Genomic DNA, 13,784 nt, shown 5'->3' on the forward strand with positions numbered 1-13,784 from the left:
GGTAATTTAGACGATTTCTATTTTATCGGTCAGAAAATTGCATGAATACGAGAAGAGAAAGGATTATCCGATGTGGGTCAACACGATCTCAAGAAGATGATGCTTCCGGACCTGAATCTGTACGTTTCTTCAGTTACACGGAATTTATTGGGAAGTTGGACCACTTTCACAACCGAGGCTTTAATGAGATCGACGTAATTCGTCTACAGATGGACGATGTCGTTATATGGTTGTTTTTTTCTTTCAAGGGCCTTTTTCATGTTTCACGTCAGTATCTTGCCTCGCCATCGGGCTTCTCTGCTGCAGGTTCGTTACGTAATCGAATATTTGATTTTACGTAACATATTAACAGACTTGAACATTTTTTTTTTTTTTTCGATCAAGGGGGTACTTCTGATAAAACGTACCCATTTACGGGAAAAAACTCATAATTATTCTCTGAGAAGGTGCGATTCCGTTTACTACAGAAGAAGTGTGGAACTGCTGAAAGTGGAGACAATATGGTGAACGTTTCACTAAATAAAATTGCTGACATAATTTGAGGCCAACACCTTAAAATCAAAACAGACCAGACTGAAAAAAATTACATGTATTGCTGGTCGCATTTCTAAAATACGTGATCCATCTACTGCATATGTTGGGATTGACTCGCTCTTCAAACGCGAATGTAATTTTTTGCTTCGTTTTTTCTCTTATCTGCTTTGCCTTGTGGCATTAATGTTGAATTTCGTTCCCTGTCTATCTGCAATAATCAATTACAATCAATAAATTAACCAAGAAAACAACAAAAAAAAATGATGGATCGATAAGTTTATTTGTGGACGCCAGCAAGACATTCGGTAGCATCTGGCACAGTGGTCTAGTATGCAAATTTGACTTGTCAAAATACCTGCCTCTCATCGTCAAAAACCTATTGGAAAACAGACAATTAAGGGCACGAATTAACTGCGCTCTTTTCTTTTTCTCCCCTGAGCAAGAGTTACGTCCGGGACCACCTCTTTCGCCATTCCTTTGTAACGTGTATTCTCATAATGCATACAGGGCGTGTCATTTAAAGTGACACAAGGAATCATCTCTGAAACCAGCTTAAAAATTAAAAAACTTCCGTTATGTGATGAACATTACTTGCTATGAAAGGGGACGTCCAAAGCACATAAGCAAGTTTTTACGTAAGGCTATTTGCAGGACACTTCATGGTCAATTGTGTGTTTTTTTTTTCTTTATTGAAGCGTCTTTTTTTGTGAATTTGCAAAGGGCCTAAAAACCAAAAAAGTTTTCTTTAAAATTTTTTATTTTAAAATATTAACAAAAATTGAAGTGACGTAATTGAAATAACATATGATTTAAATTAATAAAAAAAACTATAGTAATGAAAAATAAAAGTTCACATATTCTAAGAATTAACCCGAAATCGTAGTAAGTTTTATTTTTATTTATCGGTCAAAAAATGCTCAAAATATTGATCTTCCGCATCGAGCCATTGATACCTAAAAAAAAAAAAAAATTATTTTGTATTAAAAAAAGTTTTTTTCATTATTTAATCATGTATTAGTTCAAGAGTGCCGCTCCAATTTTTGTTGATATCTGGAAAACTGGAAGTTTTAGAAAAAAACTTTTCCATGGAAAAATCCTTCCTTTTTCGCCTCTTTGCAGATTTATATAAAAAAATGAATGTTCCTTGAAAAAAACAGAGTTAATCTTGTTAACCTTTAGGTGATCTTGAGTGAAGCGGTGCTTATATGAGTTGGACGCCTCCTTTAATAACAAGCAATGTTTATGTTTACTTAAAACGTTTTTTTTTCATTTTAAATTTATCTTCAGAGATAATCGCCTGTGTCACTTTAAGTGAAACACGTTGTAAATATTTCGATACATTTACGGTACCGCACCTATTGCACATGGCAGTATGACTGAGAAAATGATGGAAAGACGCCAGACACCAACGGACAGTGTAATGGAGACTAATCTCAAGTGTGACCAAGAGACCCACCTTCACTCTCCAATCGCCACATTAAAACGACATTAATCGAAATTGATAGCAGACGGTGACACAACTAAACCACAAAACGATGCAAATTAACGAAAGTTACAGTCGATAAACTGAAATTCTGAGAAACTGTATTCAATCACAGCAAAAATTGTACTGAGACTGATTACACGGATAAGGCACCCCGACAATCAGCTACTCAACCCATTCAATCAATCATTAAACGAATGTAAGATGACCGAACCATTTTGAACCCTCTTTGTATTGCGACACGCAGAAGACCATTACTCTTTCTCGTGTCTTGAACTACTCCATTGAAGCATTTCTAAGTGCATTTTTTATTTATCTTTAACGAATGGTTGTTTATGTGTATATGTGGTTGTTTTTGTCAAAAGGGCAAGAAGACCAAATTTTAAAAAATTCTTTGACTGGCGCTCTGGACAATATGGCGAATTCAAATTACCTGAATTCCATCTATTTAAATTATTTGCCGCCTTTATGTTAATAACCGTTGTAACGGTTAATATAACTATAAAACTGAGGTCTGCCTATGTCTCCAAATCACAGCAAATATATTTTACCGTCATAATAATTATATTTTTATGTGATTAGTGCTGTAGCGACAAGTTGCCATAATATTTCCTTGAAATTATTAACGTCCGCGAAACTCTTAAGCCCTCGCAGCCACACTTAGATATGACAGCAAAGCAATGTTCTCCTGTTTTGACTGAGGTCACTGAGGCAACATCTCCTAATTCGCCAGATCCCCCAAAAAATGCCGACGTCTCGGAAACCGCCGAATCTTTGTTGCTTCATAAGTGTTATAACATTATTGGTAACATGCAGTTTCATACTCCTAAATATAGATTAACTGCAACAAAGTCAACAGATTATTTTAAACAAACTCTCCCGCGTCCCGATACATCCATTTTGGAATTAATCGATTATGAATCGTCCGCGCAGCAGCCTAAATGGCGTGAGCTATCACTAAACCGAAAAAAAAATGAACAATTAAATTTGCAGCGCCGGTATAGGCCGACGCACATCACAAATTCGAACCCTACAGACTGATCACTATGCACCCAGCTGCGATTTTAACGACATCTACCGTATTGTCACAATTACGAATTTTACTGAGCAAGAAAGTATCTATTGTTTTAAATTAGTGCTTAGTATGTGCTTCAATTACATTCACGTCATAGTGATCGAGTTCAGAAGTTCCAGTGACAAGACCGGAACCAGTGCAGGTATGTGTTTTTATTATAGTTTATAGTTTAAGGTTCGTTTAGAGTGGCCCTTTTTGAGCTGTAAGTGTTAATTGGCATTCGTTCGCGACCACAAAACCTCCATGTAGGATTCTTTGACGGAACTCTGGTATAAAATGCAACAAACGAATTTCTCACTAGTGGCAGAATAACGAGTGCCGCTGCGAGTGAGGCATTTAGTACGAGGGTTGTTGCGTCACTACCAAAACTCTCCCCCAACTTCTTCCATTAAACCAAGTCCACGGAGCAACTGACCTCTACGTGGAGATATTATTATATTTTAGATAGTAATTGATGACCCAATGGCTTCTGATCTTGAATCCGCCGGAATCACAAACGAACACGACGTTGAAATGGACTTTATCAGGCCTTTTGCGGAAGAAAGAACCAGATTTCAAGTGTACAGGGTGCGCACTAAAAGCGTCAATAAATATGATCAAGCGAGCAAAGTGCATGGGGACAGTCGAAGCGAAGAGGACGACGTGATTTTCGCCACTGATAAAACTAGATTGAGCACTGATTATGCTCATAAGAGCTTACGGTGAGAGACTGAAGCATACATGTATCCTTGTAATTTAATTATTCATAGCACAGAAAGTGCATTGAAAATTGTAAATTAATTTTAGGGAATTGTGGCGACAAAATCTATCAGTGAATCTCACTATAATTGCACTTGTTACTTAATGCAATGCCCGTCTTCTAGTGCAAGACGCCGCTGAAAACCTCTTTCGTAAATTTTCATTTACAGATACCTCACAAGGGAAGCTTTGCCCCGAGTAGACAACTACAGGAATATAATGTCGATTCGGGCAGCAAATAGGCCAACACTAGAAGAGTTGCATAACGCCACTTTGCCAAAGGTATGAATTGCTCAGTGAATGATTAAATAACAATTAAAAACTTCTTGCCCAATTTACGAATTATTAATCTACCAATAGTCCTGAAATTCATCATAGTGACTCACTCGAAATGAAGTTAATTGGCAGTAGGAAGTATAGGTTTAATTCATCAGGGTCGATAGGTGAATGTAGTTATGGTAACAATTATTATATTTAATGGAGTTTCGCATAATGCGTTAACTAATCAGCGTTAACGACACTAGACCCAACAAGACACTACTTCGAACGGACGATCAATCACTACAGAAGGTCCTTTAAAATTCGGTTGGATCCAAGGGGTGCTTGTAAGATGTCTGTTGAACATTTGGGGCGTTATGCTGTTCCTTCGTCTTTCTTGGGTAGTGGGTCAAGCAGGAATTGGTTAGAGCCTATAAAAACATTTAAACACCTTGAAAATCTAAACTTTTTCCAGCACAATCAATACTACTAATTTTGGTTACCACCATGGTTACATCAATCACGGCTCTGTCCATGTCCGCTATAAGTACAAATGGGGTAATAAAGGGCGGTAAGTCGTCAACGATTTTTTTTGATAATCATCGATTTTGAGTAAAAACTGCGCGCTTCGAAGTAGGGCAACGACGTCGAAATTTAACTCACTATGACCCACCTTTCATGCAACAATTTAGATTCGCCACCTTAACGTGCTAGGCCGCCACCGCTGCGTTCCAAATTTTATTTTATTTTTGATCTTCAAGGAGGGACGTATTACATGATATCTCGCAGCCTCGGTCCGGAATTCGGAGGTTCCATAGGGCTGATTTTTTCTCTGGCAAACGCAGTGGCGTGCGCCATGTACGTAGTGGGATTTTGCGAGTCTCTGCAATCCCTCCTTATGGCGAATGGGCTCTACATTGTCGATCAGGGTGTGAATGACGTCAGAATCATAGGGTGTATCACCTTGGCCCTTTTGACTGTCATCGTGGTGGTTGGGATGAAATGGGAAGCCAAGGTAAAGTTATTTTTTCATAGAAGTAATTTGGTTGATTTTTCCGTCGGCTGCTCGTTACGTCCTTTTAATTTTATACGTGTTTTTGTGAATCCCACGGCACTTTGTTGCAATGCCGCCTAGGGAAAAGTGTAATTAACACCTAACATAGATATTAAAGGGCGATTAATAATCTTGATTTTAATTAAAATATGCGCCACCTTCACGCGTAAATATGAATCATCGATTATTAATCGCTGTTATTAATAAGCTTGTGCGTTAAATTAATAAAGAAATTTGGTGCTGATGCAGGCTCAGTTGGTTTTATTGGTGATCCTCGTAGTTGCCATTTTCGACTATCTAATTGGGTGTTTGGTAGGCCCTGGGAGCAATGAGGTTCAGGCCAAAGGGTTTTTGGGATTCAACGGTAAGGACTTGGCAAATTTACCATAAACCTATTGTATATGCATTGGTTTCAGGCACAGTTTTATGGCAAAACATATATCCAGACTACCGTGAATCAGAAGGGATTTCTTATGACTTTTTCAAGGTCTTCGCAGTGTTTTTTCCTGCAGCCACCGGCATTTTGGCGGGAGCTAACATATCTGGAGATCTCAAGGTGCCCTTATTCCGACATTAAAGCACGTTAATCTTCAATTTAATTCCCAGGACCCTCAAAGTGCCATCCCGAAAGGAACTTTATTGGCAATTCTAATAACCACCGCCTCATACTTGGTAATGGTGATTTTTGCTGGATGCACAGTTTTGCGCGATGCAAGTGGTGATGTAACGGACCTAATTAACGGAAATCTATCATGGTGCAAGCCCAACTGCACCTATGGTTTACAGAACAACTTTCAGGTTGCGACCACCCAACAGAAATGACAAAATTTTATTATTTCTATTTCAGATTATCGAACTTTCATCCCTGGAAGGCTCCCTCATCTATGCAGGCTGCTTTGCAGCGACCCTCTCATCAGCCCTAGCTTCCCTAGTTTCAGCTCCTAAAGTTTTCCAAGCGTTATGTAAAGACAAACTTTATCCCCGCATTGATTGGTTCGGAAAGGGATTCGGGGCAAATAATGAGCCCATACGGGGGTACATCTTGACTTTCACTATCGCTGTTGGATTTATTTTAATAGGTAGTGAACTCTTATGCTATCGAATGGGATTTTGACTGACAAATTTCAGGAGAGCTAAACCTCATTGCTCCGTTGATATCCAATTTCTTCTTAGCTGCATATATGTTGATTAATTTCTCTACTTTTCATGCCTCTCTTGCAAAGCCAGTGGGTTGGCGGCCTACATTTAAGGTACTATCAATAAGAAATTAGTTGCAAGCTGAAGTATAACATTATTTTTTAGTACTATAATATGTGGCTAAGTCTTTCTGGAGCAATTCTGTGCGTATTTGTGATGTTCTTGACTTCGTGGTGGACGGCGTTGCTCACATTTGTTGTCATTCTAGCTCTCTACTTAATAGTCTCTTACAAAAAGCCCAGTAGGTACAAATCTGTTTAATTTTTTTTATATATGAAACCTTCCATGCAATAGATGTCAACTGGGGCTCTACAACTCAGGCTCAAATCTACAAGAACGCCCTTAGCGCAACTCAGCAGCTCAATAATGTTGAAGAGCACGTAAAGAACTACAGGCCCCAGATATTAGTGTTCTCAGGAAATCCCAGCTCAAGGCCGTCTTTGGTAGAATGCGCCCATTCTCTGACCAAAAACTTATCGATGTTGGTTTTAGGGCACATAATCACGGTAAAAATCTCCAAAAAAATGTTTTTTCCCTGATTTCCTTTGTAGAATTCCCTTCCCCAAAGGACCAGAGAAGTTCTGCATTATAAAGCTAACAGTTGGTTGAAGGTGCATAAATTCAAAGCATTTTATCAGCAAATAGATGGAATGCCCTTCGGAGAGGGGGCTAGGGCTATGTTGAAGGTTTCTGGAATTGGTAAACTCAAGCCCAATATTGTAATGCTGGGCTACAAGTCCAATTGGCAAACTTGTGCAGTGGGAAGCTTGTTAAATTACTTTGAAATTTTGCAGTAAGTAAAAATACAGCCTTAAAGCAAAAAAATATAAATAGTTTCCAGTAACGCTTTCGATTTGCATTTGGGAGTTGTAATTTTGAGACTACAGAGAGGTTTAGAACTGGAGCAAATCGACACTAACATCCCGATGAAGAGAACCGTGTCCTATAGCCAAATATCACAAGGAAGTAGTGGAAGCGATCAATCGTTTAATCTTCAAGAGAGAGAAGAGGAGGTTAACATAACCCCTGACGAGAGCGAGGTAAAAAAAGCCGGCACCGAATCTGTGGTATCAGAAGAGCCTTTGGAGACTCCGATAATGGTAAAAATCTCCAAGAAAAAGGGAACTATAGACGTATGGTGGCTCTACGACGATGGAGGTTTAACCCTGCTTTTGCCTTACATTATGAGTACCAGATCGAGCTGGAAAAACTGTAAACTACGCGTTTTCGCTTTGGCTAACAACAGCGAAGGAATGGAGTTGGAGCAAAGGAATATGGCCAGTTTATTGGCTAAATTCAGAATCGAGTATTCAGACCTTCAAATAATGCCAGACATCACTAAACCTGCAAGTGAAAAAACTCGCAGATTCTTCGATTCTCTTATTGAAGACTTTAGGAGTCGATCTGAGAGTTGTGAGGATGGCATAAGTAATTTTATTCTTAGCCGTAGTTTTGAGACATGATGACATTTTCGTATTTAGGTGTAGAAATCTCAGATTCAGAGCTTTTGGCCGTCAAAGACAAAACGAACAGACAAATGCGCTTACGCGAGCTTTTGTTGGAACAATCACACGAGGCCGAATTGGTTGTGGTGACATTACCAATACCCAGGAAGAATATCATATCGGCAGCGACCTATTTTGCCTGGCTGGAATTACTGACCAAAGATATGCCCCCAATGTTGTTAGTGAGGGGCAATCAGTCTTCAGTATTAACGTTCTATTCGTAGAGTGAAAAATGTTATATCTATTGTCATTTGAATATTTCACATAATTAATAAATGTCCGATAACAACGAATTACTTTTAAATTAAGTAAAAAAATTCTATTTACTTTCTTCCTCGTATAAATATGTGGTTGAAACAGAAATAAAACCGATAATACGTCGATGTTTCTTAAATAAGGAAATTAATGGAAATGTTTGTTTTTTAGAAGCAAAATCCAAAACATGATACACGTCGGTTGTGAGATACAGGAAGCAATAAATAATTTGCTGCTTTTTAAATTGAAGGTTTATTCAGTGTTATTTTATAAATAATTAAATGCAAAGAACAGGCATTATGCTTGTAACTTTGCCTACATAACCCGCATCACCCTAAATTAAAGAAAACATGTTTACGTTGCATGAAGAAGTCTTTGATGCTTGTAAACGACTAGAGTAGGAACAAATTTAGTGAATATGCGTATACTTGCCATACTTACTGTATAAAGATTAACCACAATTTTCCCAGCTTGTCTTCCAATATGACTGCAAGTTGTAGTCTATGTTTGTTCACGTCCAGCTAATTAATAAAAATAAATCACTTGTCCCGTCTTAAGCGGACCCCTCGTCTCTAGTATACTTCGGTATATCGTTTCTTTTTACGCAGAAAACACCGATTCGACTGCAACGTAGGTCCTAACTGATTTTAAATTAACATGACTGTCTTAACGTGAGATCGTAGCACACCGATAACGCAAGAAGTGTTATGTTTCTATGAATAGGTTGGACCCTAATGAGAAGTCCAGTTGTTGTGAATAACGAAACGATAAGATTTGTTTTATTAAGGGACCCAATTATATTATGTCTAGACCAATCCTTCATGTGCAATGCAAATAAAAAGTACATTGAAAGACGTACCGACGCGTACTATAGATGTAGGGCCCACTTAAAGCGGGACGACAAGTCATTTATTTTCATTTCTTAGCTGAAAAAATGTATTGATAGACATGGACAAAGACTATGCCTTGCAATCAAATCGGAACACAAGGGAAGGAAAACTTATTTTCTACTAACATAGTCGACAATGCACTTTGAGGTCTATCCACACATTATTCAATGATTATTTATGATTGCAACCGATTTAATCCATCGTAAAGTGAATAATCTATGTGCAAAGTGTTTTCAACACCCACAAAAACACGTCAAAAACCTGTTTAATAACTTAAAAATAAAAACATATAAAAATTAAACTTCCATTACACAAAACAAATATCTTTAAGCCTTTTTCTTAAAGTTAAATAAACTCAACTTATCAAAAGGTTCACGCCCTCCCAAATTCTTAACCCTCGCTTTATACATGTGCTTGATCAAGCTGTACATGCTCGGGAACATTAGCACGAGCATATAAATTCGCAAAAAGGTTAAATAATCAAAAGTGATGTTATAGGGATTAGGCATTCGCAGATAAAACCTTGGGGTGTTGTGTAAATACAAAATGTTTCTAAATATTATCACCGACTCGCATACAAATCCTATGGGATATAAAATTATCCACGCACTGTATCTTAACCACTTAAAAAATGGATAAACAGCCCTCCTCATAGGGGTGGAAGAGTCGGCAGTGTGGAAAATATAGTAGATATATCTAGAATATTTTAAGTCTATAAAGCGCCATTTATGACTACAAGAAACATTTTTTTACCTGATAATATCACTACATATCCAAACTGCAAATAACCAAGTAATGACTGGCATTTTTTGCAATTGTGATTCAAATTCCAAGTTTCCAAAAAGAATAAAAATTCTTCCAAATATTTGAATAAAAGGCATTAGTGGGGAACCTGTCACATAACCGAACATAGGATGCATAATTTCTAGGGCTTGAAATAGATGGATGAAACAAAGAATGTGGCCAGTTGCTGGGTACACTTTCGAGTATGCCGATTCATCAAAGCCATTTTTGGCTAAAGTTATTACCAACACTACTGCCGCATACAAAAAGGCACTAAGCATCCCTAGATTGTAAAACAGGAGATAAACTGCCTTGTACTCAACTAAAATGTAAAAATGTTATTCAGCATTGAAACTTTCAAAGGTTTTGGGATCATCTTACCTTTCATATATCCCAGCTCATTCTTCATTAAGTTTTTATATACATCAGGATAGTCTGTGGCAATATCATTGACAGCTTCATCTACCAAATCATCTTCAGACTGCCATTTATCGAAATCGATCTTCAGCCAACTGGGTTTCTGAGGGGTTGATATTAGCCTAGGCCACCATCCAGGCTCTTTTTTATGCAAAGTTATATTAATGCATCTATCTGTGACTTTTATGATTTTATCCTAAATGTTTTTTTATTGCCAAAGGCTGATTTATTGTAGTTGATTACAACTTACACTGGTGTCTACAGTTTCAAGAAAGTTGAGTTGAAAGCTATATTTTTCAGAACCTTGTGCGCCTCTACCAATTCCAATAAAATGTATATGCTTGTTTCCTATGTCTATGTCAGGGCCCTATAAATTTGAAGTCTTGAAGGGTTTTTTTGGGGGATGAGAAGAAAAACTTTGTGTTTAATGGAGCCTCAAACATTGACTCCTCTATGAAAGAAACATGTGTTTTCTTGATGCACAATAATGGACAAAAGTACATAGAGAAATAAAAGCTCCTTCTATATCTTCTAGAAAATGAATTTTAATATCCTTGTTTTATAAATAAATTCTACGATTAGAAACCAAAATGGATTTAAAATGTTTATCTTGAGTTTATTGCAAGAAAATAGCTTATCAAAAGAACTCAATATTATTTTAAAACCATTGCTCTTTAAAAAGAATTGGAAGGCCTAATTGGAATTTGCACAAAATTAAGCATTCAACAATCATAGGAACACTTAATTTAAATTTGTTTTTAATGTGGACATTTTAACAAAATAGCAAAATGAAGTTCTCCTTGCAGTTTTCAAAGCATTTTTTGTTTTAACACTATGTTATCCATCAAATTTCTACATGTCTATTGTATTTGTTGTTATATTTTGCTCTACAATGTTAAATTTGTTTGAAAAATATCATTTTTGCATGTTACACAAGGTAAAGATTTGTTTGTTATAAGCTTCCCATGAAAATCCCCTTAGTCTTATCTTATCACATACTTGCCTAAGACATACATAAATCATTCATATTAAGTTTAACCTTTGAATTTTTCGCTCTTTTAAAAACAGTTTAGAAATTATGGACAATTTTAAAGTTCTAAATCAGGAAATAACAAAACATTAAAATCAAAATTTTTAGTATAATTAATATACTCACTTTAACATCCTTTAAATCAATTTTGAGGAATAAACTATTCTCATTTTGGGCCCAATATACAAACGGACTTAAGGAGGACATAGTATGCATTAAGTGATTCAATATCCTTGCAGATATACTTTTCCTTTTAGCAAGAATTATACAACTGAAATTGCGTTAATTCCAATTAGTGACGGGGGCTAACAATGATCCAAATTGCTATGATAATTATTAAAATTACTAGTAAAAATACATAGCCGAATGGAACAATGGGTTTGCACTTTTTTTTATTTAGTTAAATTGTTTTTTTTTTGTGGTAAATGGAGAGTTTAGGAAGTTATGATATATTATGGGGTACATGGATCGTTTACAACTAGAGCGGTGCTAGAAATGAAGTGGTACCCTGTATTGAAAATGTTATTATTCAAAAAGAGATCATTTACACGCATATTACTTATCATAAAATGACATAAACAAACAATTTGAAGTGTCAAATTCTATTATTCAAATTGACGAAAAGTCACTCTTCCCAATATATCGTGGTCCCTTTCTAAGTATTTATTATAAACAAAGACAAACTTATAAGAAAACAATGGGGAGTAGGGGTAAACAGCTGCCAATAATTTCACTCTGATGTTTAGATGTAAACATTGTAACTTAACCACAAAAGGAAGGTTTTGAATTTTGTTTAATTTTCATTTAATTTTCTCAATATTTTAATTTAAAAAAATGGCATTTTCTTTATGGAATTTGTTCGAAGCCAGTATTTTATGCCTGAATGCAATTTGTATCTTAAACGAAGATCGATTTCTTAGTAAAAGTAAGTATATTTGTACTAATTAAGAATCTGGTTGAAATGCTACAAACTAACATGTTAAGAACCAAGCCATTCCTGCAAACTTAATTTTATCAAGGAGATCCTGCTACAAACCCACTTAACAACCGCAGCTTCAAAACCATGAATTTTATGAAAGTTGTCTCTTGGTAAAGTTGTGCAAAGGACATTTGTAATGTGGACATTATAATATAAAAAATTTTTGTGTGTGTAGCAAAAGTATATTTAATTTGTAATAGATTGATGGCCTGGAACTTCAGGAACAAATAAAACGGCAAACAAGTGACTGAGCAAAAATTTTAACTAGAAGTTCAAATTGGGTAGCCACACAATTTGCATAAATCTTGTTGGTATTTTTCCGTCAAATCATATACACACAAAAATTGTGACGACTTATTACGTATAGAGTAGCTTTTGCCTACACTTTGAGTAAGTTTTCATCTTAACATGTGAAAACTTATGTTGATTAGAAATATCTCTTCTAATACAACTTTCCTGGTTGTATTAACAGGTCCTTCCAGTGAAAATTGCAACTTTCACCCTTTCATAATAAGACAATGGGCATTTCCTTTACAGAAAAAGTGAGATATCTAAGACCAATTGTGTGATGTAATCGTAAAGATGAAAATGCTAGTCATAAGCTTATACAAACCGTTTAAAAATTTCTCCACTTCTATGTCTTCTGTGTTTCCTTGATCTTACAATTAATCACGGGACAGTGTCCCTAAAATTGACGTAAATTTGTATAAGCCACATATTATACATTCATTTCTCTTTGCAGTTGGATGGGGCTATAAGAGTTCAAACACGCAAGGCTTTGGAGAAGGGCCATCCACCAAAGCGCAAATATTTAATTTACTGCATTCAATCCGTACTGTGGCTCGAGGTAAGTATATTGGTTATTCAATGTTTGTTTCATGCATTTTGTCGACTTTAAAGGTATATTTTTTATTTCTAACTTGACTTTGTATTTTTTCAGTTCCTTTGATCCTCCTCAACGTCTTAACAATAATTCTAAAATTAATACTTGGATGATTTAAAAGGGTATTTATGCTTTAAGACATGGGTGAAAGTCGTTTATATTTTTTTTAATTTAAATTATTTAAAGTATGCAATTAAACTTGATTTGAGACTAAATGTTCACGTTTTATATAAAATTGTTAATAATAAATAACATGAGAAAGTTCAAAATATCCTAAAAATTATTAACACTTATTTTAAAACCAAATGTATTTACGTCATTAACAGGAGATATAATAATTGGAATTACACTAGTTCCTTAAGCAATATGCATCTTGATTAGCACACCCGAAAAATCATTAACCGTTCATTTTTCTTCTTCAATATTCATTTAATGATGACATGTACACGATTTACACACTTTTTAAATCGGATTTTAAAGCAGCATGGCACAACAGAAGGAATTAAAGCATGCAGAGGGTGCCGGCTAATTTATAGATGCACTAGTTAGCACATTACCGCGTAGCATAACGTAAGACATGACTCTGACATAGGTGAGACTAAGCCTCGTGTGTTGTATCATGCTCCACTGTACACCTCGGCTCGAGTCAATCAAAAATCATTATTTTCTGCATTGTAGTAAAACATCCACGACAACAAACACC

The 13,784-nt window shown here is 36.0% G+C and overlaps 3 protein-coding genes across 3 annotated transcripts; 2 read left to right on the forward strand and 1 right to left on the reverse strand.

Annotated features, from left to right (window-relative positions):
- The first annotated feature begins 3,013 nt into the window (after positions 1 to 3,013).
- Ncc69 (sodium chloride cotransporter 69) lies at positions 3,014 to 8,137 on the forward strand. The gene is made up of 16 exons (XM_066300314.1): positions 3,014 to 3,234; positions 3,537 to 3,793; positions 4,001 to 4,112; positions 4,355 to 4,511; positions 4,564 to 4,659; positions 4,850 to 5,103; positions 5,392 to 5,506; positions 5,559 to 5,698; positions 5,749 to 5,940; positions 5,990 to 6,221; positions 6,271 to 6,392; positions 6,445 to 6,580; positions 6,634 to 6,845; positions 6,891 to 7,132; positions 7,181 to 7,767; positions 7,821 to 8,137. Exons 2-16 carry the CDS (start codon positions 3,555 to 3,557, stop codon positions 8,066 to 8,068), a joined length of 3,084 nt encoding a protein of 1,027 aa, XP_066156411.1. The 5' UTR covers positions 3,014 to 3,234; positions 3,537 to 3,554; the 3' UTR covers positions 8,069 to 8,137.
- Positions 8,138 to 9,238: 1,101 nt separating this feature from the next.
- Hacd2 (3-hydroxyacyl-CoA dehydratase 2) lies at positions 9,239 to 11,798 on the reverse strand. Its single transcript, XM_066300332.1, has 5 exons — positions 11,346 to 11,798; positions 10,440 to 10,556; positions 10,154 to 10,385; positions 9,743 to 10,094; positions 9,239 to 9,685 (listed from the first exon to the last, which is right to left on the reverse strand). Exons 1-5 carry the CDS (start codon positions 11,433 to 11,435, stop codon positions 9,316 to 9,318), a joined length of 1,161 nt encoding a protein of 386 aa, XP_066156429.1. The 5' UTR covers positions 11,436 to 11,798; the 3' UTR covers positions 9,239 to 9,315.
- Positions 11,799 to 11,950: 152 nt separating this feature from the next.
- LOC136349059 (immediate early response 3-interacting protein 1) lies at positions 11,951 to 13,446 on the forward strand. The gene is made up of 3 exons (XM_066300345.1): positions 11,951 to 12,144; positions 12,941 to 13,045; positions 13,139 to 13,446. Exons 1-3 carry the CDS (start codon positions 12,054 to 12,056, stop codon positions 13,192 to 13,194), a joined length of 252 nt encoding a protein of 83 aa, XP_066156442.1. The 5' UTR covers positions 11,951 to 12,053; the 3' UTR covers positions 13,195 to 13,446.
- The last annotated feature ends 338 nt before the right edge of the window (positions 13,447 to 13,784 follow it).

The sequence above is a fragment of the Euwallacea fornicatus genome, chromosome 36 (genome assembly GCF_040115645.1).
Source record: "Euwallacea fornicatus isolate EFF26 chromosome 36, ASM4011564v1, whole genome shotgun sequence".
NCBI lineage: Eukaryota > Metazoa > Arthropoda > Insecta > Coleoptera > Curculionidae > Euwallacea > Euwallacea fornicatus.

Excerpts from the sequence above, each read along its gene's own strand:
- Ncc69 (XM_066300314.1), top strand. The coding sequence starts at position 3,555 with ATGGCTTCTGATCTTGAATCCGCCGGAATCACAAACGAACACGACGTT. Across the intron at positions 6,393-6,444 it reads GTTGGCGGCCTACATTTAAG|TACTATAATATGTGGCTAAG; the intron begins GTACTATCAATA and ends ATTATTTTTTAG. Across the intron at positions 6,581-6,633 it reads AGTCTCTTACAAAAAGCCCA|ATGTCAACTGGGGCTCTACA; the intron begins GTAGGTACAAAT and ends TCCATGCAATAG.
- Hacd2 (XM_066300332.1), bottom strand. The coding sequence starts at position 11,435 with ATGCATACTATGTCCTCCTTAAGTCCGTTTGTATATTGGGCCCAAAAT. Across the intron at positions 10,557-11,345 it reads TTGATTTAAAGGATGTTAAA|GGCCCTGACATAGACATAGG; the intron begins GTGAGTATATTA and ends TCAAATTTATAG. Across the intron at positions 10,386-10,439 it reads TTGAAACTGTAGACACCAGT|GATAAAATCATAAAAGTCAC; the intron begins GTAAGTTGTAAT and ends AAAAACATTTAG.
- LOC136349059 (XM_066300345.1), top strand. The coding sequence starts at position 12,054 with ATGGCATTTTCTTTATGGAATTTGTTCGAAGCCAGTATTTTATGCCTG. Across the intron at positions 12,145-12,940 it reads AGATCGATTTCTTAGTAAAA|TTGGATGGGGCTATAAGAGT; the intron begins GTAAGTATATTT and ends TTCTCTTTGCAG. Across the intron at positions 13,046-13,138 it reads AATCCGTACTGTGGCTCGAG|TTCCTTTGATCCTCCTCAAC; the intron begins GTAAGTATATTG and ends GTATTTTTTCAG.